At 46.2% G+C, this 27,302-nt stretch overlaps 1 protein-coding gene across 1 annotated transcript; it reads right to left on the bottom strand.

Moving 5' to 3' along the window:
* Positions 1-7,218: 7,218 nt before the first annotated feature.
* MMP14 (matrix metallopeptidase 14) lies at positions 7,219-27,277 on the bottom strand. Its single transcript, XM_051980434.1, has 10 exons — positions 24,967-27,277; positions 17,377-17,525; positions 16,623-16,745; positions 15,911-16,218; positions 13,548-13,709; positions 12,079-12,239; positions 11,767-11,905; positions 11,491-11,641; positions 10,042-10,157; positions 7,219-9,665 (listed from the first exon to the last, which is right to left on the bottom strand). The coding sequence occupies exons 1-10, from the start codon at positions 25,069-25,071 to the stop codon at positions 9,337-9,339; spliced, it is 1,743 nt and encodes a 580-aa protein (XP_051836394.1). The 5' UTR covers positions 25,072-27,277; the 3' UTR covers positions 7,219-9,336.
* Between the last annotated feature and the right edge of the window lie 25 nt (positions 27,278-27,302).

Raw genomic sequence — 27,302 nt, 5'->3', positions numbered from 1 at the left:
CAAGATGGTTAGTAGTCAGAGCAAAGCGGGGAAGCATGGGAGACAGTGAGAAAATGCCCATCTCACAGCCTTTCATCCTGTATATACAGGCTTGTTTAGACATGACTGTTTACATGTTCTCTCTCCTCTTGTGAGCTCTTCAAGGGCAGGGATTATATTTTGCTTTTCTTTGCACCCTCAGCACTTAGCACAATGCTTAGCACATAGTGGGAGCTTAATAAGTGCTTCCCCATTGACTGAGATGAATAAATATAAAATACAAGCAAAATGAACACAAAGTAATTTTGAGGAGGAAGAGACAAGAAACTGTGAGAGCCAGGAAAGTGTTGATGCAGAAAATGATGCTTGAGTTGATTCTTGAAGGAAATTAGGAATTCTAAGACATGGAGGTCAAAAGAGAATGTGTTTCAGGACTGGGAAATAGGCAATACAAAAGCAAGGAGAGAGGACATGGAGTTTTCTTCCTGGAGTTCAATAAGACCGGTTTGTCTGGAGTGCTTGCAAAGCAGAGTAATAATAGGTGATAAGTCTTGAAACTAGAGATAAAGTTACAATGGTTTTATGACGGAGAGAGTCATCTGCACTCAGAGAGAGGACAATGGGTACTGAGTGTGGATCAAAACATAGCATTTTAACTCCTTTTGTTGTTTGCTTTCTTTTTGGTTTCTTTCTCTCTCTCTCTCTCTCTCTCTCTCTCTCTCTCTCTCTCTCTCTCTCTTTAACCTTTTTGATCTGATTTTTCTTGTGCAGTACAATAATTATGGAAATATGTATAGAAGAATTGTACATGTTTAACATATTGCTTGCCATCTAGGGAAGGAGTGGGGGTAAGGGAGGGATAAAAAAAAATTGGAACACAAGGTTTTGCAAAAGTCAATCCTGAAAACTATCTATGCATATTTTTGAACATGAAAGACTTACAAAAAGAGAATGAAAGTAGAGGGGATAGGGAGCCACTCGAATTTAGAGGACAGACAGATGGTACCATACTGCATAGAGCCCTGAGCTTGAAGTCAGCAAGACTCATCTTCCTGAGTTCAAATCTTGTCTCAGACACTCACTAACTCTGGGCTAGTCACTTTATCCTTTTTGCCTCGGTTTCCACATCTGTAAAATGAAGTGGAGAAGGAAATGCAAAACACTGCATTATCTTTGCCAAGAAAACCCCAAATGGGATCAGGATGAGTTAGAAATGACTGAAAAATAACCACAAAAGAGTTTATTGCGAGACATGGTCAGATTTGTGCTTGAGGAAAATCACTTTTGGAGCTGTGTGGAGGAATGATCGGAGTTAAGAGACACTCTAGGCAAGGAAATCAATTCAGAGACTATTGCAATAGTCTAGGTGAGAGGTAATTCTTTCTACTCATAATCACTTTTCTTCATCCCCCTTCTTACCTTTTACCTATACCAATGTAACATATCTTTCTATGTACAGCTCTTTCCCTCTTCAATCCTTCTAACTACCAGCTTAATCTTCCAACTTAATAAGGTACAGGTCTCATCATGCTACTTCCCGGCTCAAAATGCTTCAGTGATTTTATATAACTTCTCTTAGCTTAGTTTTTTTTTTTTTTTAAGGCCCTCAAGATACTGCCTCTAATCTACCGCTTCATCCTTATTTTACATTATTCCCCTTACTATATTCTCTTCCAGTAAAATTGGACTATTACCTGAATTTAGCACCTCATCTCCTGTCTTTGTGCATTAGCTGGAGTTGTGACACTTGTCTAGAATATATTAACATTTCTTTACTTGTACCATGAAAACTTCCCTGGGTTTTCTTTTTCTTTAGATATTCCTAGAGCCTTTGTCTGGATCTCTCTTTTACCTTAACACTCTCCACATTGTATATACATGTATTTATCTGAGTGTATTTCGATTATCTTCTCCACTAGTAGAGTGTAAGCTTCCTCCCTTCCTCTCCAATATAGGGAAGGAAGTGCTGGGAGGTCAAGAGGTAATAGGGAAAGAATAGAGAGAAAAAGAGAAATAAAGAAGCAGAGAAAAAAAAAGTCATTGAAACAGCTTTTTTTTTTTTTTTTTTTTTTTTTTTTTTTTTTTTTTTGATGAGAGGGAATAGGAAGATCAAAAAACAAAAGCACAGACAAGTAGGATAGCTTTGAAAGTTACAGGTTGAACTCTTTATATGCAGAACTTAAAATGAAAAGTGGCAAATAAGAAATAAGTTGTTTCATGAGCAATTTTTTTTCTGATCTGACATCCATTTGAAAATACCCATTTTACCTGATATTCAAGTTCAAAATAAAATTAATCAGAGTTGCTTACACCCTCTAAGTAATTTTCTTAAATGTAAAACAGAGACATGATATTTCTCCTTCACAGGATTGTTGTAAGAAAAAAATGTCATGTGTTTTATAGTGCATTTCCATACATTTCATACATATAGTGTAAGATTTTTATGTTAAATAAAGAATATAAGTTTTTTGAAGGCAGGTGCTGTTTCTTGTTTTTTGTTTCCAGGACCTTTTGCAGGTAGTAGGTGCTTGATAATTTTTTTTTTTTTAGTTTGTATTTCTTTGTATCCGCAGTGTTGGGCATACAGCTTAATAAATTCTTGCCGACTGATTCTTACCCCAGCTCACCCTTGTCTACACTGCCTGTCTGAGGTGAAGGGCATTCATTCATCTTTTAGTATGAAACAGATTGAGATTCGCTGCTACGTCTCTGATGGCCTTGGCATCCCTTGGGGAAGTGAATTGCCCCACTTGTTCACCTGGCCCCAGACCACAGTTTGTGCAAGGGAAATACCCTTCACAGGCAAACCAGGAAGACAGCAGGATGTGACCAGTCTTATGAGACAGTGTTCCTGCTTCATTCTTTTTGCTCCCGTGTAGTGAGTCATGAGCTACTTTGGGCCTTGGGAGGAAGCCTATTCATCCCTCGGTCCCTAGGTCACTGCCCCTTCCTTTTCAGTCCTGCTCCCGCCACCCCAACGATGAGCCCTTGTGGTTAGTCTCTTCCTCCCCAGACTCACAGGGCCTTCAGTGAAGGGGGAGGAGTGAGGAAGCTGGTGGGATTTGCTGTCCCATTGGGCTGCAGGATGGGGGCTGGGGAACCCAGGCCCTTGGGGATCAGTTGAAGAAACCCCTTGGCTATGGTATCTCCAGGGGCCCAGGAGAAGGTGGCAGTGGAGGTCGGAGGGGGTTGGGCCTTGGCTTGGGGAAAGCCTGGCTTGGGAAGAGCTCAGCCATCGGCTATGGGCCAGGGTGGAAAGTATGTGTGAGTGAGCTCATTTGGAAAGCGGCGGCCTGCTTCCCTTCCCCCTTCTGGGCTCTGGTCTTCCCTGTGGCTCCCGAGACTGTTGGGGGACAGGATGGCCACTGGCCGACAAGGTCTCCCCAGGACAGGCTCCTCCCCCTATCCCCCCAGCCCAACAGATATAAAGTCAGACCCAGGGGAGGGGCCACACCAATGACCATATCAGTGGAGTAACTTTGGCAAGAACTTCCTGCTCCCTTCTGATTCCCAAATCCTCCAGTGCCCCTTCCTAAGCCAATGATTAGCTCTTCAAGACCCCAGGGAGCCTGTCGTCCTTTCCTGGTCTTGACCATTTTTATTTGAGTGGAGAGTGGGATGAACCCCGAAGGGAAGAGGATTTTTTTCTAAGCCAAACAAATGCAAACAGGTTCACTTAGAGCTTCACACGTATTGACAATTAGAAAATACTCCCTAGAGACTTTCACACAGAGACCTATGGACACCCAGACTTAAAGAGCTTGGAATTCCCATCCAGAGCACCCGAGTATGTTACAAGTTTGAGGGCTGGCCTGGGAGCCAACAAGACCACCTCTGACACATGCTGGCCGCGTGACTCCGCGTGGCCAAGGGAGTTAAGCTCTCAGTTCCCCAAGCAGCTCCCTGGGATGCTAAGTTGTGGAGAAGTTGAGGGAGAGTCACCCAGAATCAGAAGAGCTTCTGACTGGGAATGGGGATAAGGAGGTCAGTAGGAAGAGGGGAGAACTATGGGAGGGGGAAGGGGAAGGGAGGAGCAGAGGTGGCTGGCCTGGGAGGAGGAGGGGAAGTCAGCCATAGGGTTCCCTCCCTTCCATGACTGGGCTTGGTTCAGCTCTTCCCTCCCCATCCCGCTGACCCAGCGCCTGGCTGGCAGCCCTGCAGGCGGGGAGCCTTGCCGGCCGCAGGAGTCTCTGGAGAAGAGGAGAGATGACAGGGGAGTCCCTAGCACCCCCCCCCAATTAAATGGAAGGGGTGGGGGAAGAAGGATACCCTACCCTCTAGTGGATATCCTTGCCCCCCCACTTCTCTACTTCCCATCTTCTTCCATCTTCAGCCTGGCTCTTTCTCACATGTTGCTGCTTTCGAATAAAGGAACTTGGAATGGGAAAAAGTGGGTCAGGCCGGGCTGGGCGAGTTGGGTCAGGGAAAGATCCAAATAGGGCCAGGTGGCTGTTCTCTCATCCCATAGTTTTCTCTTTCCTCTTCCTCTTCTTCCATCCATTACCCTTGTCCTTCCCCTCCACTGCTGTGGCCCAACCAAAACGATACTTAGGGATACAGAGTAGGGGTGGGGAGTGGGCTTAGGGGACAAAACTTCCATGTTTCTGCTCTCTCAAAGGGGCAGGACTGGGGCTTTCCCAGCCCCAGTGGGAGACGGCACAAGTGGTCTGGGGAGAGATGAATCTGGGGGTCCGCTCTGATGCTACTGGGCTTGTATGGAAGCTACCCTCACCTCATTCCCCCTCTTTTTTTTCCGCCTGTCCCGTCTCTCCCACTTGGCTGCTGAGAGCATCTTGTGATTGCAGAATCAGCTCCAAATAATTTTCCTCGTGATGGGGAAACCGCACTCCAGCAGCAAGAGCCCTGGGCTCCCCTCCTCTTTTCCCTTGGCTGCCCCCCTCCCTCTAGGCTCCACCATTCTCCTTCACTGGCTCCAGCTGTGTTTTGTAGAACTCCCACTGGAGAACATCTGTAATTGCCTCCAGATGTGCACCACACAAACACAAAGGGGCCATGAGCTCATCTTTGAGCTCCATGCCACACGAACTACCCTGCCACCTTTGGAGGCTCCCCCACCCAGGATCCTCTCCCCACCCAATTCCCCCAGATGAGGAGGGGCAGGATGTCTCTGATGGGAGATTCTGGCCCTGCCCGGGCAGGGGCAGCAGTCCAAACAGCTGTTGGCAGGGGAAAGGCAGGGGGCCGGGCATAGGGTCAGGGTTCCTGGTTGGCAGGAAGGTGGGAGACCCCTTCTGCCAAAGCAATCAGCCCAGCCCAGCTCTGCAGAGCAGCTGGATAAACTGTCTGGGTTAGAGGAGACCAGAAGTGGAACCTGAGAGCCCAGAGAGGCAGAATGATGGGGAGCAGAGGAGGCCAGGGAACCCCGGGCGGATTGGATGGGGCTTGGAGGGTCTGGGTCAGGAGTGCCATGTGGGCGCATGCATCTTCCTTACCCCCTCCCAGAAGCCAGGCTCAGACCGGGCTGTACCAAGGGAAGAAACTACCCTTCCCCAGCTGGGCTGACTCAGCATGGTGTTTTTCCTGTCCAAATGAACTGTGAGCTGACTATGCTCATCTTCCTGGTGGGATGGACCCACAGGACAGTAAAGCCTGTTCCTGCGGGAGGGAGGAGGGGACTGTAATTTGGGGCCCTCTTCTGTAGGATTCTCTTTGTTGGAAAAGGGATTCATGTGAGATTTTGATTAAGCATCTTTTGTTCTGCATAATTATTTTTTAACCACCTCAACTTTCTAGCTTTGGCACTGTTCCTTATGTCTGGGATATTTTTCTTCTTCCCCTCTATCTCCTGGTTTCCCTGGTTTCCTTAAGACTCAGCTCAACTCCCACCTTCTGCAGGAGGCCTTTTCTGCATTGTACCCCTGTTCCCCCTGCTATTATTATTATTATTTTTTACATTCTCTCCTTTTCTGTCTCTTAGTTAATTTTATATTGTCTTTCATATTAGATGTGAAGGGCAGGGACTTTTTGCCTTTGTTTGTACTCTCAGTACTTAATACTTTTCTTGGTACATGTTAAAGTACTTAATAGATGCTTTTTGACTGATTGACCCTTCCCTTGGTTGGAATACTCATGTTCAATTCACTCCAATTCATGCCAAATACTCCACTGAGGTCAGACTTCTGCCTTAAGATAGTTCTGTAGCTTTTCCCCTCCTTCCTGATTTCTGGGCTCTTCAGCCTGAGAGGTAATCAGTGCGTAGAAGATTTTGGGTGAACATGAGACTATACTCCATGAAGCTTAGGAGAAGTTTGGAATTCCCCAATTTGCCCAAGATAAAAAGAATATGAGAATTTATGGCTAGATCACATGGATAAGTCAGGAAAATTTAGAAAGATTTTCCTAGATATTACTGGCTTGACCACTTCCTCCCACCAAGGGACCTTCTGAAATGTCTCAGCCTCTCATTTATTATAGTTCATTCTCCACCCTGCACCAGATCTAAGGAATGAAAAAGCAGCCTTGTCATCATCTCCAGGAGTCTGTCCTCTAACTCCTTCAGGGTAGGATTCTGGGAGTTATCCTATCCACTTAATATTTACTTATAAAGAATACCCAAACCCTACCCCATAAAAAACAGAAGGTAAAATTTTCCACCCTCTGTGCCCCTCACTCTCTCCTCTTAAAGCACCATAGAATTGAGAGCTGGAGTATTAATAGCTGGTATTTATATAGCCCTTTAAGATCTGCAAAACATTTTACATATATTATCATTTGGATCTCATAACAACTAGTGAGATAATGCTACCCCCATTTTTCAGATGAGGAAACTGAGGTTCAGAGAGTTGCGACTTGTCTATGGACATGCAAACTAGGAAGTATTCAAACACAAGTATTACTTTCTCTGAGTCCTATGCGTTTTTCACTATATCATGAAAGGACATTCAAGGAAGATAAAGGTCAAGTAGTTTGTCTAGGCTCATATAGCCAATCAATGGTAGAACGTCAAAAATCAGTGCTCTTTCAACAATATCATATATTTTTGTTTTGCAAGGCAATTCGGGTTAAGTGATTAGTTCAGGGTCACACAGCTAGGAAGTGTTCTGTGTCTGTGTCCTGATTTGAACTCCAATCCTCCTGATTCTGGGCCAATGCTCTATCATCCCCTTTGCCTTCTAGTTGCTGCTCAACAATATCCTAGATCCAATTTTTCTCTGGATCTTCCCTCCCCACACGAGCATCCAAATCCCAGCTACCCCGGGAGAGAGCAGTAATCACATGGAGAATGTGAAACATTTTTATTCTTTGTGAAAACACGGAAGGATTTAAAAAAATGTTCTCCTCGGAGGGGATTGACCCAGACCCGCCCTGCAGGTTCCTGGGGTTAATTCCCTCCTTCCCCCCAACCCCCACCCTCCATTTCCCATACCCTTTGTTAACAAAAAGGAACTATTTTAATGGAATCATATAATAATTATAATAAAATATACATTAAAAAAAACAAACAAGAAACAGAAATTTAGCCGAATTGCCAGCACCGTTCACCCCATCCCCATGATGTGCCCCACCCTCTCCCTCTCCCTCTCTCCCCTCTCTCCCAGGGTTCCTCCCTCTCCCAAGTCCCCCAGTACCATGTCCACCTTCTGGTGGCTGAAGGAGTTTGGAAATGGACAAATTGGGTGGGGAAAGGGAAGGGGAGGGGAGGTCCAGGACAAAGAGGGGTAATACTAAGAATAAGGTGTGAGAAGAACCATGGGTGTGAAGGTGCGATAATGTCCCTTGGGAAACACCCAGGGCTGAGAGCTAAGTCCCAACCCTCCCTCCTGACAGCACAGGGGGTTGAGGCTGCTCAGTTCTTCTCACCATGGCCAAGATTTGTCCCAACCATTTAGGGTCAGAGCCTGGGACCCCAGCAATCAGGCCAAGAGATTCCACTGGCCATTGTCCTAGTGGGCCATTGTCCAGGCTCAGGACATTCTTATTATCTCTAGGAGCTTTCCCATCACCTTCTCCCTATTATTCCTCATTCCCCTTACTTTTCCTTGGGTCCCTCTCCCTGGGTCCTGGGTCCTGCTCACATGCAAATTTGTGAGGACCAATTTAAAAAAATAGTCTCTCTTCTCTCTAGCCTAGGTCCTTTCTCTAGCCTTCATAAATGCCCCCCACTCCCATCCCCATCACAAAACTCCTTACTACTCAGTTCCAGCCCCTACCCTTAGCACCAGCTACACCCTCCAGTTTGGTCTTTTGGTTTGATTTTTTTCCACCTTTATCTTCTCTGAGACTACTGATCCTCTCTTCCCCCAGCCCTGCCCCTGGGTCCCAGCCCCAGCTCCACTCCTCATCCGTGTGGTTCTGGTTTCCATTGTTAACAGTCTCTCCACAACAGTCACTGGGCCGCTGATCCTGTTCCCAGTCTCTTCTTTCTCTATATAGCTACACCCCTGAGTTTCCATGACTCTGCCTTCTCTCCTTGGTCCCATCCCTATCCTCAGTAGCTACCCTATGGCTCTTCCAACCTTGGTTTCCCAAATCCAAGGTTAAGGTTTGGAAGGCGACTGAGCAGGGACAGAGCTGGGGAGACGGTAAGTGGGGCAGCTGAGGATTTTTCCCCTACTAAGTTTATTGATTCAAGCTTTTTGCCTTGCAAAGAAATTCCTTGGAGTGAACAGGTGAGTGGGAAAGAAACAGAAACTTCCCATAGAGAGGGAGATGGATTGACCTAGCAATGCTGAAAGCAAAATGGCCACCCTGCTTCTTTGTCTATGTTCCAACCCCAATGTTTTGGGATGGGCAACCCTGGGAATAAGATATCTTGTCCATATAACCCCACTATCTCAGCCCTCAGGGCCTTCTCTTCTTCCCTTGCTGAGGTTCATTTTAGCCAGAAAAGTTGGTGGGAGGCTGCCAACTGGGCAGACCTGGGGTCTGTGGGGCTGGAAATATGCAGAGCCTCCTGAGGTTAAAGTTCAGAGGTGCAAGGTATGTCCAGGAAAGGAATAGGAGCAGGTGACCCAGACTTTGACCTTCACCAGGGAGGTCAGAGAGTCCTAGCCTTCAAGTGCAGAGCCCCCAGGATGACCAGCAGGGGAGGGGATGGCACCAAGTAGGAGAGCTCCCCAGAGGGAGATAGGGGACCTCTATGATACTACTGCTGCCCAGTACCCTAGGGACCTGTATAGTGATAAAGTGAAGGGAGTAGAGGGAGGGGGAGGGCACATGGAATGGGATTAGGGGGTGAAAGAGGACAGAAGGAGGGTTGTGGGGCATCTAGGAGACCATGAGGAAATATGGGACCATCCCTCCCCCTACACCTGCAGCCCCTGGCCCCCAGAGGCAAAGTCTGTGTGGTGGGGGTGGGCAGGGGAGGGGTGGCCAGCCCCCCAGCTTGTTGGGGGGTCAGACCTTGTCCAGCAGGGAACGCTGGCAGTAGAGCAGCTTCTTGGGGGTTCCATGGCGTTTGAAGAAGAAGACAGCCAAGCCGACAGCAATGACACAGAGGAGCAGGAGCACAGGAAGCACCACAGCGGCGGCATTCACAGACCCGCTGCCCTCTTCATCTACCTCGATGATGATCACCTCAGTCTCTTCCTCTGTCTCATCAGGACGGCCCCCAGAGGGGCAGCCCATCCAGTCCCGAAGAGCTGATTTAGGGTAACCTGGCTCCACTTTCAGCTTCTGGTTATTGAATTTCCAGTATTTGTTCCCCTTATAGAAATAGGTGAAAGCTGTAGGGAAAGGAGAAAGCGCACTGGATCATGGGGGGGAAGTCAAAAGGAGGAGAGGAATTGGAGAGAATCAAGGGAGAGAGAGGAACCCCAAGAAACAGGAAAAGTCCCAAAGAGAGGAAGACATGAAAAGAATGCTCTGTTGGTTTGACTTCCACACACTGCTGTCATTTCACAGTCTCCTTCCTTCCTTCCTGTCCTTCCCAGCTCTCATTTTTCTCTCCTCACCTCCCATCCTTCCTTCCTTCTATAGAACCCTACAATTTAAGAGCTAGAAGCAGATCTTAAAAAGAGATCCTCCAGCCCAACCGTCTCAATTTACAGATGGGTAAACAGAGGCCCCGAATGTTGCTGGGCTGCTTTCTTGGTCCCTCACCTTCATCACTGCCCATGAACGATCCTCTGGGAGATTCTGGGATTCCTTCCCAGACTTTGATATCTTTGGGATACTCGCTGTCCACTGTTCTGAACTCCTCATTGAATCTGTAGTATCTGAGGGAGAGAAGGGAAAGGGATCAGTCAGAAGCAGTAACAAACTAACATTTTAGTTAGCTACTAACATAGTTAGCAGTTAGTTAGCTACTAACATAGCTAACATTTCTATAGGGTATTAAGGTTTGCAGTGTGTCTCCTCTGACCCTTACAACATCTCTGAGATCAGTGCTATTATTATCCTTATTTTTTAGGTGAAGAACAAGAGACAGAGAAAAGCAAAATGATTTTCCCAAGTCCTACAGCTAATAATACTATGTGACAGAATTAAAACTCAGGTTTTCCTAATTCCAAATCTATAAGTCTATCTGGTGTGCTGCCTTGAAGCCTAGTAATTTTAATGTTTAGAGCAAGGGAGACCCTTTCAAAAAACGTATACCCAAATGGCCATTCTAAGGCAAGCTCATTTGCAATGATGGGGAGTCCCTAAGACTTTTTTCTCACAAAGGGAAAGATCTCAGGAAAACATTTTCTGGTGGAGAAATGGAGACCCTAGATCACTGCAAGATTGATACTGGAGAGTCTGTCCTAAGGAAAGAGAGGGTCAGATCACAAGGCAGACTTGGTCAAAACTTCACTTAAAATATGGCTACAGGGGCAGCTAGTGGCACACTGGTTAGAGCACCAGCCCTGAAGTCAGGAGGACCTGAGTTAAAATCTGCCCTCAGACACTTAACACTTACTTCCTAGCTGTGTGACCCTGGGCAAGTCATTTAACCCCAATTGCCTCAGGGGGAAAAATTGGACTGTTTGGTTGCTTCCTGTTTTAAGTATTTTTGCTAACTAGGTAGGTACTAAGCTCGATTATTTCTATGGGGCTGAAGGATTAAAAATGTGGTCAGCACTCTTTAAATTTCAGTGCCCTTGGGGCAAGGATCCAGGCATCTCATCCTTCCTTCTAGCTAAGGATGCTGGGTATAGGGACTGCCTGTCTGATAATGAGGGACTGCTGCACTGGGGAAAGGGGAGGGACTGGGCCTCCTACAGTACCCATGATTAGCCCTCAGATGAACCACCAGCAGCCTTTAATCATAGAGTTAGGCCAGAGGAGGCCAGACAGCCTGGGTGGAGCTGGGGAGGGGGAGGTTGGGCTGGAGAGAGGGAGGGGCGCTGGGGCAGAAAGCACCAAATGACCAGGTCTGAAATGATGACCCGGTCACATCCCACTGATTTGATTCAGCACCTGATTTTGGCTGTTGTTGCTAGGCAACAGCAGATGGCCAGTCACTTTGTGGGGAAAGGTCTCTGCAGGGCTAGAAGGGTGCCTTTCCCTGGGAGGGGGCTGGGATGCCGGAGGCAAAGGCTTTTTGGGGGTGGTGAGGGGGGTCCTCACTTGTTTCCCCGGAAGAAGTAGGTCTTGCCACTGGGCATCCAGAAGAGGGCCGCATCAATCTTGTCAGTGGGTAGGCCCCGTCCCAGCTCCTTGATGTGCTTGGGGTAGCCGGGCTCCAGGGAGGCCTCGTCGAATACCCAATGTTTGTCTCCTTTAGAGAGGGAAGTGGGGAGGAGATCTGTAGTTAGTTCAGAGACCCACTGACTCACTAAGAGTCTGTTATTCCACAGGACCTGCCTCTCCCACCCGAGGACCCTCATCCAAGTGCCTGGTCACCTTTGAAGAACACAAATTTGCCATCTTTCCTTTCGTAAGCCGTGTTGATAGAAGCAGGCAGGCCCCTCCAGAACTGACCAATGGGCATCGGGTACCCATCCATCACCTGGTTATTCCGCACTCGCCAAAACCAGCGCTCCTGAATGTGCAAAGAAGGAGATGACCCCCAAATGTGCTGTCTCCACCCTATCACTGCCCCTCCCTCACTGAGCTACGCTGATAATCCTATTGGAGACCTCCTCCCACTTCCAGTCAGAATCCCTTACTCTCCCAAACTCTGTCCCCATTCGCTTGATTCCTGCTTCCCCTTACCTTGAAGACAAACATTTCCCCCCGGAGCACAGCCACGGTGTCGAAGTTCCCATCGCAGATGTTCGGTCCATAGCTGGGATTTTTGGGCTTGCCTGGGACGGAGGGCCTGGAGGTGGTCCTGGGCTGTGAAGGAGTCTTGGTGGGGGATGCAAACTTACTCCCTGGGACCAAGAACAGGTACACATCAGACATGGGCTCATTTGAGAGAGGACAGTGCAAAGGCAAAGAGACCACCTTGAGGATTTCTAGATGGGCAGAAATGGGGTGTGAGGAAATAGAAAGCTGGGATGTGGAGAGATGAGAAACTAAGCATGAAGAATTAGAACATCAGCAAGAGAGACATAGGGGTTTAAAAATGAAGAAATTGGATGTAAGGAAAGGACACAGCATTAAGGAGTTGGGATGAGATGGAGGAGCTTGTTTGTGAGGAGATGGAGGAAGACAAAAAGAAGAATATTTTATTCTCAAATTCCAGGATTCTATTTTATTGAACACCCATAGTGCCAGATACTCTTAAGTGCTAGGGATACAGAGACAAAAAGGAAAGAGTCCCTGACCAAAAGGAGTGTCTATTCTAACGGAGGAGACACAGACAGAAGTGCGTAACAACATAGGGAAGATAGAAAATAGAAACAAGGTAACCTTAAAGGGAAAGATACAAGTCGATGGCCGGGGGGTAGGGAGGATTGGGGGGGGGGGTATAGAGAGCCAGAGCTTTAAATGTCAAATAGACAAGTTTGGTCCTAGAAGTAAAAAGATGAGAATATAAGGCAATAAAGTGAGACTGGAAGTGAAGTATTAAAAAATGGAAAGAGACTGGGTGTGAGGCTGAGAGAGATGGAAGGAGGGAATGAAAACAAATGGCTATAAGAAAATGGAAAGAGACTGGGTATAAGAAGATGGAGAAAGATGTGATGAGAGGAACAGGCAGATTAGGTATGAGGAGATGAAGAAATTGTGTGACGAAGGGAGACATGTGAGGTGCAGAGATGGAAAGAGACTGGATGTGAGAAAATAAAAGATGGGGCTGGTAGACAAGGGAAGAGAGTGAGTGTGAAGAGGGACAAAGGGGTTTGAGAAAATGGAAAGAGATGGAGAGGAGGAAATGAAAAGAGACCAAGAGAGACTTCTGAACTGTATTCAATTCAATTAAATTTAACAAGCATTTACAATGCCTAATGTCTGCCAGGCACTGTGCTAGACAACAAGAATACAGAAGGGGAGGAAGGAGAGAGGGACAAAGGGAGAGAGGGAGGGAGGAAGAAAGGGAAAGAGAGGAGACAGAGAAAGAAGGAGAGAAAGATTCCTTGCTCCTGATGTGTTTTTGTTTTGTTTTAACACAGGTATTATTACTACTAATGATGACCAGCTGTCAGAGGAAATGAGTGTATGAAAGGCTGAAATAAAACAAGATTCAAGAGAGGGGAGACTACCAGGGGGATCCTGGATGTAATGTTGGGGATGCTCACCATAGAGTTGCTGGATGCCTCGACGGTCATCCTCAGGAAGGACGAAGTTCTCTGTGTCCATCCACTGGTAGAAGGGGGCCATGATGGCTGAGGGATCATTGGAGTGCTCCAGACCCAGTGCATGGCCCAGTTCATGTACAGCCACAAGGAATATGTCATTCCCTGAAAGGAGTAGGTCCTGTCATATACACAGCCCCTCTCTATTGTTCTTGTAGCTAGCCCTCAGCTATAAGGGCCGATAGTTCCCTATCCAACCCAGCCGACATTCTGCATAATCATCCCGTCACTCTCCCAGCCAGCTTTGGCTCTACATGTTATTGCAGCTTTGTTAACTGAGCGATAACTCAAGCAATTCCTGCCCAACACTCTGGGAGAGGTAAAAAAAGGAATGGAATGAATGCAACCAGAGGGCTCTCTACTCTCCCTGTTATTCACTCCACCATGGAAACCATGGAAACTATCATTCATATAAAGTCTTTTGTTTTGTTTTGTTTTTGCTGAGGCAATTGGAGTTAAGTGATTTGCCCAGGTCACTCAGCTTTATAAAGTTTTTTGGAGGAAGCCATGATGAAACTGGGTTTCAAAATCTAGGTTCTGATGCTAAATTTGAATGACCTTGGATAATTCAGTTAACTTCTCTGGGACTCAGTTTCCTTATTTGTAAAAAGAGAGTTAGACCAAATGATCTCTAAGATCCTTTCCAGCTCTCAATCCTATAATGCCATGACCAAAGGCAAGTTATGGATAGGAATACCAGCTCCAATATTCTACATCCTTTGGAACTTAGGAAAAGTTTTAGGAGAAACCTTAATCAAATTTCCTGATTTTTTTCTTTTTCTTGTTGTCTTGTGCCACATCTTCCTAAAGAATTAGAGGTGTTCTTTGGGGGGCAACAGGGAGCTTATTACTTCACTGGTATGGGAAACTCCCTTCACAGATATAAATAGGCAGAATCTGTATGTTACCATTTTAGAAGCATCTCTTGTTTTCAAAAAAGCTGGAAAGATTTACAGGAACTGATACAAAGTAAAATGAGCAGAAACAGGAAAACATTGTACATAGTAATAGCAATATTGTAAAATGATTATGTAAAATGACTGAATTAGCTATTTTCAGCAATTCAAAGATTCAAGACAATTCCAAAGGATTCATAATGAAAAATGCTATCCATTTCCAAAGAAAGAATTGATGGAGTCTGAATACAGATAGAAGCATACTATTTTTCGCTTTCTTTAATTTTTTTTTTTTTTTAGTCTGTTTTCTTTCATAACATGACTAAACCTATAACAAATTGCTTGCCATTTCAGGAAGAGGGAGGGGGAGGGAGAAAGAGAATTTGGAATTCAAAATTTAAAAAAAAATGAATTTTAAAAATTATTTTTACATGTAATTGGGGAAAAATAAAATATTATTTAAAAAAAAAAGAAGTGTCTTTGGAATTTCAGACTTAAGTGATTTGACCTTATGCGATCACAGAATTAGTGTGTGCCCAGGGCAGGTTTTCAATCCAAGTATTCTTGATTCCAAGGCTGGCCCTCTATCAACTATGCCATGGCACATTAGCTGGGAAGAATTTGATAGAATAAATTTCATAGAGTAAGCTACCTCTGAAAAGGCAATGAAAAAAATCATACACAACGAGCCGGAAGAGACTTCAGAGCTCATCTAGGCCAATCTACTCATTTTACAAATGAGAAAACTGAGAACCAGGGTGTCTAGGTGACTGCTACATAGTTTACAAAGGTATCAGAGATAGGATTTGAACAAGAATCCTGGAATTTGAGAATAGGAAGGGACTTCAGTAGTCATATGGTCCTAACCATATATGAGAGGCACCCCCTCTCTCACATCCCTGAGGAGTGGTTGGTCCTCTGATTTCCCGGAGTCAATATTCTCTGTCTCTCTCTCTCTCTCTCTCTCTCTCTCTCTCTCTCTCTCTCTCTCTCTGTCTCTCTCTGTCTGTCTCTCTCTGTTTCTCTCTCTCTCTCTCTCTCTCTCTCTCTCTCTCTCTCTCTCTCTCTCTCTCTCTTTCTCTCTCTCTCTCTCTCTGTCTCTCTGTCTCTGTCTCTCTCTGTTTCTCTCTCTCTCTCTCTCTCTCTTATTGAAGCTTTTTATTTTCAAAACATATGCAAAAACAATTTCCCCATCGACCCTTGCAAGACCTTGCAAAACATATGCAAACCTTCCAATTTCCCCCTCTTCCCCCCTTCCCTAGATGGCAAGTAATCCAAAATATGAGTCAATCCTCTTTTGCCTTATACCACAATGATACTTCCAGGTGTCAACTGTAAGATTTCTCCTTGAAGTTTCATCTTCCCGGTCCCACGCTCTCGTGTCTCTCTCACCCCGGCCATCCCACTCACCATTGAGATCCTCGTTTCGGACTGTCCAGGGCTCGGCTGAATCGAAGTGCGTGTCTCCTCCAATGTTGGGGCCAGGGAAGTACGCGTGGGCCAAGAAGCCGCCTTCCCCGTCAAACGGAGTGCTGTCGCCGTGAAAGCCCTCGGCGAAGAAGATCATGATGTCTGCTTGCTTCTCGTGGCCTTCTTGTATGTAGGAATAGGGCACCTCCCGGAAGCGCAGAGGTGTGGCCCCCTCCCACACCTTGAAGGCTTTTCGGATGGCTTCGAACGTGTTGTATTCACCCACTTTGGGCGTGTAATTCTGGATGCTGGGGTCCAGAGTGGGAGAAGACCCGAGGTACAATCATTAGCATGGAGGGTACAGGGAGCCTTCTCTATGGCCGGGGCTGTCCATGCTGCCAGTAGTCATATGGTCCTAACCATATATGAGAGGCACCCCCTCTCTCACATCCCTGAGGAGTGGTTGGTCCTCTGATTTCCCGGAGGAAATCTCTTTCTCTCTCTCTCTCTCTGTCTCTCTCTGTTTCTCCCCTGGGCTGCCTTCTCTCCCGAGCCCTTTCCTGCCAGCCTTGGGCTGCCCCCCCACATTTATTGCGGATAGGCGCTCCGGGGCTGACTGATTCCCCTTCTCCCCGCCATGGTCTTGAGCTGGGGAAGGTTTGTCTGTGACTGGGGGAGCCTCAGGGTGAATCTGTATCTTTCTGGGACTCACCAAAATGTGATCTCATTGTGTTGCCATTTTAGACCTTGGATGGCGTAACGCTTCCTCCGCACGTTGGCCTTGATTTCTGCACCAAACTTGTCGGGGACACCACATCTGGGGCGCTTCATGGCCCTGAGGAGGGGAGAAGGGGGGAGTTCGGGTCAATGGGAAAGGGGGATCAAAGAATAGCGGGAAAAGTTGGTGAAGTGTTGGAGAAGGAAGAGGGCCTGTCCCAGCGACTGGCATTTTGTAGATTAATTGAAAGACATGGTCGAGGTCAGGCCATGGGTGAGGTCAGGATCAGTTGAAGGGAGAGGGGTGGTGGGCCAGCTTTTCTGAGGAAAATAAGATCACCAGCGCTCAAGCACCATTCCAAGTTTTGGGTTTGTGTCTCTGTGGCCTAGCACAGCCTGGATCACAGTAATAAACGTCTGCTGATGAATTAATTAATTAAGAGTCACAGCCGTGTGGTGCAGTGGATGGAGCACCCGGCTTGGAGTCAGGAAGGCTTGAGACACTTACGAGCTGTGTAACTGAGCAAATCACAACCGCTGCCTGCCTCAGTTTCCTCATTTGTAAAATAAGGATAATCCCAGCACCTCTCTCCCAGGGATGTTGGGAGGATGGAATCAGGTAATAATTGTCACGCATTTGGCAGTGGCCGGCACAGAGTAAATGGTAGCTAGTATTAATTGATGAAGTGTAGGGAGTGGGGAGGGGAGTCAGGGGGTTGGGTCAGTCCCAGCCGGCATTTGGCACTCACTTCATGGTGTCTCCGTCAGCAGTGCCCGTCACACGCAGCCCGTAGAACCTCTGCATGGCGGCGATAGCAGTGGAGAGGGACTGAGGAGAGCGCTGGGTGTGGGTACGGAGGTCTCCCGGGGGGAGGTAGCCATACTGCTGGAGCCAAGCCTGGAGGGGAGAAGGGAGCAGTAGTAGGCTAGCCAAGGGGGAGGCAAAGAATAAGGAGGCCTTGTTCCTCTACCCTTTCAGTGTTCTGGATTTCTTCATCCTAGATCTCCCTATTCCCTTTAATGGAGTAGACTAGGCTTCTCCTCCGGATGAACCTTGTAGCACTGACCAGCTGACCTATCTTGAATGCTTTTTTTCCTGGAAAAGCAGAACCATATTTTATCTAAATCTTGATCTGAGAGGTTAATATTGATTCTGTGATAGTGGGAGGCCCTGGATTCAAATTAAGACTAATTTACTTTTTATGGCTTTAGATGATTCACTTAGTCTCATGTTCTGTTTTATCATCTGTAAAATGAATGACAAAGTATACTGAAATTTCAGAAGCAAAACATTCAACAAAACCCCTCATGATATCCTTGCAGATCTAAAATGGAAAGATCCAGTCCAGATGACAGAGGAATGCCAGGACTGGTGGAATGACAGGACCCCCAAAATGGTAAATAATGAGTTGAGGTCACCTTAGAGAGAAGTCTCAAGTGAAGTGTTCCTTGTATATGTATACAATTATATGTAGTTTAGTCAGATTTGTAGATAATATGGAACTGGAAGGGATAGGTAGCAAATTGGATGACAAAATCAGGATCTAAAGAGATCTTAATACATTAGAACAGCAGCTAATTCTAATAAGGTGAAATAGAGGTGGATCTAAAGTTTTAAGTTGGATTTTTAAAATGAACTTCACAAATATAGAATGGTCTTTCAGTAAACAAGGGAATTATGAATATGGATTATTGAATACACTATCAGATATTAATCAAACCAAACCAAACCAACAAACAAACCAAGTGAAGATTCCTAACAGGATAAATGGGTTCATAGCTGGAAATGACTGTGAATAAGGAATCTTTTTTTTTTAAATTAAGATTAAGAAGTGATTGGAAGACAATGTCTTAGGGAAAAATCTGGAGGTTTTAGTGAATACAAGCTTGAAATAAGTCAACAATGTGACAGAGCAGCTAAAACCATGTTCTCCTATACCACATTGAGAAACATAGACATTCATGTCTAGAATGAAGTGATTACCTCCAATGGGTTTTATTTTGGGAAGGATATTGATAATGTTGGATTGTGTCCAGCATAGTTGACCAGGATGGTGAGGAGACTTAAACTGGAGAAGATTAGATTTAGAAGGAATATGGAGTTGTTTTCAAGCATTTGGAAGACAATCCAGTGAAAAACATGAAATCTGTTCTTCTTAGCCTCAGAGGGCAGAATTAGAAGCAGTGGAGTGCTGTAGCAAAGAGAGCTTTGGTGTGACATAAATGAAAAATATGAGAGCTGCTTAAAAGGAGGGTGAGCAGCCTTGGGAAGTGGTGGGTTTTTCTTCCCTGAAGGTTTTCAAGCTGAGGATGGATAATTAGTTCATAGAAGGAATTTCCGATCAAGTGTCATTTGGTCTCTATGGTCTCTGGTAATCTTTCCAACTCTGAGCTCAGTGATCTTACTTGTATGATCTCCTAAGTTCTCTCCAGTTCAAAATGTTATGATCTACACACATATCATGGGAAGCACGATGGAAAAGTGCATAGAACGTGGAGGTTGGAGTTAGAAAACTCATCTTTCTAAGTTCTAGTTCAAATCTGGCTTCAAATACTTACCTAAGCAATACACTTAATTCTGTTTCCCTCAGTTTCCTCATCTATAATATGGATTGAACAAGGAAATGACAAACTGCTCCAATATCTCAGTCAAGAAAACAACAATGGGGTCACAAAAAGTCAGATACAAGTGGAGAAAAATGACTAATCATACAGGGATCATGAGTATTAACTCTGTTCTCTAGCTTAGCCAAGGGGACTGCCCAGGAATTCAGAACAAGACAGGAACTGAAAGTCCTTGATCAGGGTATAAAACCAAGTCCCACCTTGGGATTTTTCCTACTGATATCATTCTTCCTTAGCAAGCAAAGTCCTTAGCAAACTGAAATGTTTGGGGAGGGTCCTTGAGTGATCATAGGGTCATGAATTTAGAGCTGAAAGGGATTTCAGAACTTTTCCAACCCCCTTCTTTTTACAGGTGAGGGAACTTAAACACATCAAGAGAATAAATTACTAACCCGACACATAGCTAGCAAGTATCTGGGGCAGGTTTTGAAGTCAGGTCTTCCTGAATTCAGTGCTCTATTCATGGTGCGAGAGGAAGGGTGAAGGACTGACTCTAAAACTGTCTTTGCTATTTACTATCTGTGTGACTTGGGGTAAGTAATATGTATTTCTGGGCCTTGATCTATAAAACAAGATGTTTGTCAAGATAAGCGAGATAGCTCTACGGTCCTTTTAGGCTCTTTGGCAGATGCCTCTAAAAAAGAATGATTTTTAAAGCTTAGCATGAAGCCCCTATTGGGCCTGGGAAATCGATAGCTCATGAATTCAATATTGGTTCATGGCTCCTTTGGGATACCCCCATTAGAACCAAGAACAGGTTTAATCTATTTTTCACTAGATTGTCTTTCAAATGCTTGAAAACAGCTCCATCTTCCTTCTAAATCTAGTCTTCTCCAGGTTGTCTCTTCACCATGGTCATCCTATGCTAAGCCCATTAGAGTAAGATGGAGAAGGTAGGAAGAAAGTGACTGAGGTTATAGATGTACATGAAGATTGGGATGAGACAGGGTCATGGTGTAGTTGGTATAGCAATAAACATAGACCAAGGACTTAGAACAAGTATATGGAGCTAACCTCATGCCTATTTACATACAATTATATACCTTTGTTCACTATAAAAAAAGGTTACCACTAAAAGGGGGTAAGGTATTGGACCTGGAGTTAGGAAAATCTGCCTCAGATTCATATTAACTATGTGACCAGGACAAGTCATTTAAACAGATATGACTGGACTCAATGACACCTTAAAGAAGGTATTATCCATCCCTAAATCTGTGGTCCACTGAAATTTATCTCCATTCTTCTACCCAGAATTGAACAAGAAGGAGAGAATAGACTAGTTAGCATTTGGAACATTATATATTACTCTTAATAACTCTAGATTTCCTAAAACAAATCCTTGTCTTTTAAAAGTCTAGTATACATAGTTTTATGGCAGCAAATCATGGAATACTATAGTCTCTAGAGAACTAAAACTTCAGGTCATTCAAAGAGCAATGAAAACACTTGGAGGGTTATAGCTTACAGTCAATGAAGAATTATCAGAAGAAGTGGCAGAAAGAGGTCTCCAAAGAGATAGATGTATGACTGGAAAAGGAGGACATTCGAGTAGCAAGACTGAAAGATAACCAATTGGCAGCCTACGTGGTCCACTGGTACCCCCTCCCCAGCTGATGGAGTCATAAGAATACCTGGGTAAGAGTAAGATGAATAAGGAGAGGATATAGACAGATTTAGCTCTTCAAGCAACCTTAGAGATCATCTAGTCCAGACCTTTCATTTTACAGATGAGGAAACTGAGGCTCATGAAAGGGACATGACGTGTCCAAGAATTACCTGCCTTATTGAGATCAGAGGATATCCATCCAAATGTCAAAAGATCCCAATTTTAGGCACCATCAGACCTCTGGGTTGATGGTTTGCCCAAAAGGCCTATAACTTGCTTTCAGCATCTTAGTGAGATAAGGAAAAGAAAGGAAGGTTGAATGAGAAGGACAATATTTGACCCAAGGTATCAATTGTTCATATGGTGAAGACTGGGTGATTTGTTTTTTCTTTAAAACAAAAACAACAACACTGAACTGAGGCTTTTTTGGAGGTGTTTGAATGAAAAACACACATATATTGGAAAAGCCCAATTTCTAACAAAGTCAGCCTTTATTGTAGGAACAATGAGGTAGGACCCAGAGCCTACAATTTAAAATTGAAAGTGTAAAGTACTAAGTATAGAATATTGATATATTTGAGTTCTTTTTTTGGGGTTTTTAAGACGTAGAAGGATGAGTGGAGATAGGATTAAGGGATGCTTCAGAGTATACCCTGGTTTTGCATTTTTTAAGAGCTGGGGAGAAGGGTTGGAGTGACCAGCAGCTTGGGTTTGGGCTCAAAAGGAACAGAGATTTATTAGCTGCAGATGGGACTTCAGTGTGCGTGTGACAATTAGGTAACTCCAAGCTTTGCACAAGAGTGATAACTTCTGCGGTAGAATTGGGACTTCTGCTGTGGGGTTGGCTGGAGGTGACTCAGGAGCAGCTGACAGGGGTCCTGAGCCCAGAGGGATCGACGTTGCAACACTGATTCTGGGAAGCTGTTCTACGAGGACTGAGAGGAGGTAGGGCCCAAGTTGTAAACGAAACAATCTATCCAGAATCCCCCAATCCCCTTTTCTGTTTAGTCCCTGCTTTGGAGAAATGAGAAGAGGGAAGGGAAGGAACTTAACCTCCTAAGTCCTGGAGCAAAACCATTTCAGACATATTGGGTCTCTGGGAGGAAAGGATCTGTCCTGACGTGTGTTGGCTTGGCCCCGTTCCCCCCACTGTCAACGCCTGCATAAGGCCTGCTGTGGCCTGTACTCAAGTATGTAGGGAACTCCCATCGTCCCTAGAGCATCCCTGGGGTTTTACCTGGGCAAGGACTGGGCAACCCTAACAAAGAGACAGGACTTTCTGGGAAGGAGATTGGGAGTCGGGCAGCCACACTGGAGGGTGAGAGGTCTCAGGATTACCTCCAGGACTGGGTCAACAGAGCTGAATCCTAACTTTTGAGGCTCTAGGACTCCTGGTAGGATGAGTAGAGGGGAGAGCAATAAAATTTTAAAATATGCTTTCAAATAACATTAATCCCCTACCCATACCAGCCTCTGTCTCTGAGGGTACCTATAGGGAGTAGGCAGTAACATTCACATCCCATAAACCTAATCCAACCTGCCTCCAATCCATTTTCTAGACAGGAAAACTGAGGCCATGAGTAAGACGGTAATTTCTCCAGAGTCAAACAGTAAGAAAGTCTTAATTTGAGAAATGAAGCACATGAAACTCCATATGAGTTGGAATCATCTCTTATTTAAAGCATGTCATTTTCCCAATTCAGCATAATTTGAAGAACACCTCAGATTCCCTATCTGTAGCAGTGAAGGTTGGAGCAAATTGACCTCTAAGGTCTCTTCCAGTTATAAGATCCTATGGTCCCTCTTCCCTGGCCTTCAGACTCTCTGCCCTTTCTCTCGAGCGACAGGAAGCCCAGTGGGGTAAGAACCACAGAATCAAGCCGAGACCACAGAGAAGACTTGTGTCTGTGGTGAGGGGGGTGTGGGGGGAAGGATAAGTTCCAGACAGGCTGAGGGGAAGGGAGGTCAGCCATGGAGTTAGGACTAAAAAGGCCTCTAGTTCAAGATTTGGAGATTTCTGGAGGGAAAAAAAATTGCTCCAGCTCCCTGGAGCTCTCCATGCACTCGTTTGTTAGAGCTCCTGTCTCTGGAATTCTCCATGTCCTAGAATTTATATGGAGCAGGAGGAGGATGAGTGGGGGTGAGCCCAGTCTTGGTGGCAGCCAAGGTCAAGAGGCCCCTTCCCATCTTCCTGGAAACCTTGCCTGAGGATTTCCCACCCTGGAGCAGGACTTAAGCCCCAGCCCCCCTAGTCTGCTCCTCCCTTCCTCTCCTCCACCCCTCAGTGGTCCAAGCAGAGGCCCAGAAGCAGATGGTGGCTCTGGCGCTGGGACTGGTTATGACCCATTTCAGCAGAGTGCCAGGGCTGCCCAGCCCCTCCCCTCAAGAGGACCTGGGCCAGGGCCCCAGGGAAGGGGAGTCTGGATAGGATGGGGGCAGGAGCTGGCAATGGGCAGGTCCTACAGATGTCCAAACTCCTTTTGTTTTGGGCTCTCCTCTTCACCCCACAGAAAGGCTGGAACTCTGGGCCCTGGCCTGCCAACCAAGAAAGATAACTGCCTCCTCCCAGCTCTAGCTGTGACACAAGCCTCAGGGCAGGGATTTTTCCTCCTGGCATCTCTGAGTTCTCCCAGGCCCAGGTCTGGGAGACATTTTTTTCCATTCTGGGCCTCTGGGTTGATATAGATAGCCAAAAACGCCTCCCTATTCTTTTCCCTGGAGAGGTTTCCCCTCTTTTAGGTTGCCCAACTACCCTGGGCCTAAAGGGGTTGACTCCGGATGCTTCCCCTTCTGTCCCCCCTGCCCTACCCAGCCCCTCCCTGCCGCACCCAGCCTCTTGCCACGGCTGAGCTGAGTGGGATGGGATGGCCCAAAATAAGAAGCTGGTTAAATCTGTCTCCCACCTTCACCCCGAAATAAAGAGCAGAGAGAGGAAAAAACTCCACCGACAACTCCCACACAGTTTCCTTTGGAAGACCTGAAGCCCCAAAGCCCTGGATTGTCGGGGCAAAGGGAGAGGGGGGGAGGGAGACCACAGGAGACTAAGGACCAGGTCAGATTGACCCAGAGGTAGAAGGATTATGTGCCGGGGGTCTTCCCCTTTGAGAGTCAGAATGGGAGGGCCTGATGAAGGTAGCTTCTCCCTTCAGGGTTGACCCAGTTCTGCTCTCTCCGAACCCTCACAGCTTCTTTTTCTTACATTAAAAAGGAAGGAAGGTTTCCTCCCTCCCCCCCCCCCCCTCCAGAAGACTAGGGGTGGGGGTGGTAAGAAGTGGCCCAGTCCTAAGCCCAGCTCCAGCGGAGCCCCTGGCTCACAAGGAAAGCTTTGTGCGGACGAAAACCCCAGCTCGGGTGTGGGGCCCGGCCAGGCCAGGGTGACCGCCCTGCGGACCTCGACGCCAGGGCACAGAAACGGTCCTCTTGAGGAAGAAGGACGAGAGAGGAACCCAATGTGGAAGAGGGAAGGGGAGGAGACAAGCAAAGGGAAAACCAGAGGAGGGGAGATGGGAGGCACAGAGCTCCCTTTCCCTCCAGTGCCAGACTTCCAAACTATTAACTCTTTCCCCCGTCCCCCTCCCCCACCGGGCCCTGGGACGAGCGGAGGAGAGGGGGCTGGAGGGGAGGGAAGGAGAGAAGGAGGGAGGGAGGGAGGTTGGCTACGGCGTGAGCGGTGTGCGGGTGAGAACTGGAGATGTGGAAAGTTGGAAAAACAACCAACTCGGCACATGACAAGAAATGGGGACAGCGGCAGGGGTTTGAGCCGGCTCCAAATATTTATCAAAGTCCCAACCCGTTCCAGAGCTGAGCTCAGAGCCCAGGGGGATTCAAGGGGAAAGTTCTGCCCCAGATGTACGGCTTTCCTAAAGAAAGGAATGGGAAAGTTAAGCATGGAGCTGGGAGGCAAACAAAAGTTTTACCAACTTGGAGGCAGGAGACGAAAAGGGAGAAGGAAGCTGGGGAGGAGAGCCCGGAGCCAGAGAGGCTGAGGCGCCCAAGAAACAATCCCCCATACAAATCCAAGTCCCTTGTCTTGTCCTTTTGAGAAACGGAGAGGGTCATCCCCCCCATGACAGAGAGGAAGGGGGGAAGGAGGGAGAATCACACTTACTTCAGGGCTAAAGTTGCTGTCTGCGGAGCAGAGGGAGGTGAGGGCTGTGCTGAGAGTGAGGAGAGAGAGAAGCAGGCTCCCGTCGGGGCAAGGGCCACAGAACATGGTTCACACCCGAGTCTGGGCAACTTTTGGGAATCTCTCTGTTGGTACTTTGAGTCTTGTGCACCCCCTATCCCCCACACAACCCCCTAGTGTCTCTGTCTCTTCTCTCTCTGGGCTCCTTTGTTCTGTCTCGTTTCCCCCTTGGATTTCAGTTGCAGGAGCAGGCTGGAGTTGGGGGGTTTGTTCTGTGGAAGTGGTTGTCTGGTTCTTCCTTCGGATTCCTGGGGTTTGTTTTTTTTTTTTGTTTTTTGTTTTTTTTTTTTGTTCTTTTTCTGCTTACTCGGCGATCTGGAGCCCTCTTCTCTCTCTCTCTCTCACTCACTTACTACTCTTGTCCCTCCCTTTTCTCCCAGCCTCTTCCCCTTGCCCCCTCCTTCTTTTCTGATGGGGACGTGGTTGCTTTAGTATGAATCCAATTACAGCAAAGAGCAGGAAAAAAAAATAATAAGTTGCCTTTTTGTGGTATAGGCTGCCATCTGCAGGGGCTGAGCCCACAGTCAGAAACAGGGATGAGGAGGGGGGGTTAGAGGCTGGATGTGGGAGGTTTTCTCATCATAAGCATATTTAGGGTGGCTTTGTTCTTCTGGTATTTAGACTTTTTCCCTAGGGAGTGGGAAGTCTGGGAAGGTTCAGGTTGGGGGTGGGGGCTAGATAGAATTAAGTATCCAGAGGTTCAACATTTGGGGTAGGAGAAAGAGCAGGACACAGCAACAATTAAGGGTCATTATACAGATCTAGACAATTTGAATTATAGACCTTTGTCCCTTCATTGCTTTCTTTTATCCCATGATCCTCACAAATAGGTAATCGTTGGGGTAACTACTTAGGATCAGAATATAATTTGACAAAAAACATCTTTTGTAAAACCCTGTTAGAAGCAGCCCTTAAAAAAAAACAAAACCAATTAGGTTGGAGTATCTAATCTATAGGGACTTTATCTGAAAGTATTTCTTAGGGGTGGAGGAAACCTGGTGCTTTTTTTCAGTACCTGAAATGGGACCAGGGCTCAATACAATGACTTAGTAGAAAAATGAAAAGGTGCTTGGTAAAATAAGGAAACAGAAAGCAGAGAGACGTTTGTATTGACACATTAAACACTTCAAGGATTAGGTTTTTAAAGGAACAGATTTGGGAGAAGATCCAGCTGACAGAGTGGGAAGGAAGGAGGGGGAACCTGATAAGAAGCTGATCTAGAGAGGCAGCACAAAAGCAAGCAGGAAAAGAGTGGGAGACAAAATTGACAATCAGCGAAATCTAAGAGCCAAAAATTGCATTTGGTCAGCGGGAGAGGAAAAAGGAAGGGAGGGGAGCAGAATGGGAGGGATCTAGGGAAGAAAGGAGGATTAGCAGCTAGCTAGCCAGGTAGGGGAATTCCTGGGTAGGGAAAGAAGAATCCAGCTCACAAAAGAGACCAGAACCAGTTCTGTTAAAAGTTGTGGCACGATGGAAATGAGAAAACCTGCCTGCTTCAATGGTGGCTTCTACTCATTCTGGGCCATTTCCTTACCAAGATCCTGAAACAAGTTGCAAGGGCAAGACTTCTTCCTAATATCCAAACATCATTTTAAGACTTGCATTTGTCCAGTTCAAATTTTTCAAGCGTCTTCTGTAGTCAAAGGGAATGAGCACTTTTATACCTTCCTTGTATCTATCCCCAGATACCCATCCCTTTCTTGTCAACTTTTGGTATGTTTCCCAACAGCCAGAAATGGAGGTGTTTTGACTCCTTTCTCTTCATTCTGGCCTCACCACACTTCAAGATTAACAGAGTCCTAGACAGATTGGATCAGTGGCTTATGGGAATGATATGAACCCCAAAGCTAATTGTATTTATTATTAAATGCTTAATGGGAGCATGTTGTCTTGATTCTGCAAGGCTTGGGTTCCTAGCCTTGCTCCTGTGTTCAGTTGGTAGAGTTCCTTTGAAAATGCAGGTTATGGGCCAGTCTTTATCCTGAGGTAGCAAGAGATTGGCATTTTTTGTTCAGCAAGTGGAATCAGGGATAATAGGATCATCCATGACCTTAGATGCAGATGAAGAAGTTGGGGCCCATAGAGCTTAATGACTTACGAAGGTCCCCCAGCCACTTGGTTGGGCCTCCATCTCTCTCTCCAATGTACTGTGTTGCTTCCCAGAGACAAGGGCATTGACTGCCCTACTAGATAAATGACCCCAGTGTTCCCCTCTCCCTGGTATTCATGTTTTTTTTTTTTTTTTCCTTGAAGAGTGG

The sequence above is a fragment of the Antechinus flavipes genome, chromosome 2 (assembly GCF_016432865.1).
Source record: "Antechinus flavipes isolate AdamAnt ecotype Samford, QLD, Australia chromosome 2, AdamAnt_v2, whole genome shotgun sequence".
Lineage (NCBI taxonomy): Eukaryota > Metazoa > Chordata > Mammalia > Dasyuromorphia > Dasyuridae > Antechinus > Antechinus flavipes.
Note: the sequence above shows the minus strand (reverse complement) of the source record. Positions and strands in the feature narration are given on the sequence as shown.